Genomic DNA, 305 nt, shown 5'->3' with positions numbered 1-305 from the left:
TGGGACCAGTCCTGACACTCGCAGCCTTTTTTGAGTGCTGGGAGCCCGGCTCCAGCCCCCCACAAGCTGACAGAGCAGGAGAGGAGCTGCTGGGTGGCATCTGACCCGCTGTGTTGTCCTACCCCTGTCCCCAGCTGGGTGGCCTACGAGCAGGCCAACATGCGCGGGGAGATGTTCATCCTGGAGAAGGGCGAGTACCCTCGCTGGGACACCTGGTCCAGCAGCTACCGGAGCGACTGCTTCATGTCCATGCGTCCCATCAAAATGGTGAGTGGTGCGGGAGCGAGAGCACCCCGCGGGGTCTG

At 63.6% G+C, this 305-nt stretch overlaps 1 protein-coding gene across 1 annotated transcript in view; it reads left to right on the top strand.

Moving 5' to 3' along the window:
* The window catches only part of CRYBB1 (crystallin, beta B1), a gene marked incomplete at its 3' end in the record, with an annotated part of 3,265 nt that extends 2,998 nt beyond the window's left edge, over positions 1–267 (top strand). Inside the window, exon 3 of the mRNA XM_010132997.1 lies at positions 135–267. Coding sequence (XP_010131299.1) covers positions 135–267 — 133 coding nt within the window. The remainder of the gene's footprint in view (positions 1–134) is intronic.
* Between the last annotated feature and the right edge of the window lie 38 nt (positions 268–305).

This window comes from Buceros rhinoceros, unplaced genomic scaffold, assembly GCF_000710305.1.
Source record: "Buceros rhinoceros silvestris isolate BGI_N320 unplaced genomic scaffold, ASM71030v1 scaffold24553, whole genome shotgun sequence".
Taxonomy (NCBI): Eukaryota; Metazoa; Chordata; class Aves; order Bucerotiformes; family Bucerotidae; genus Buceros; species Buceros rhinoceros.
This window is presented reverse-complemented; position numbering and strand designations above follow the sequence as displayed.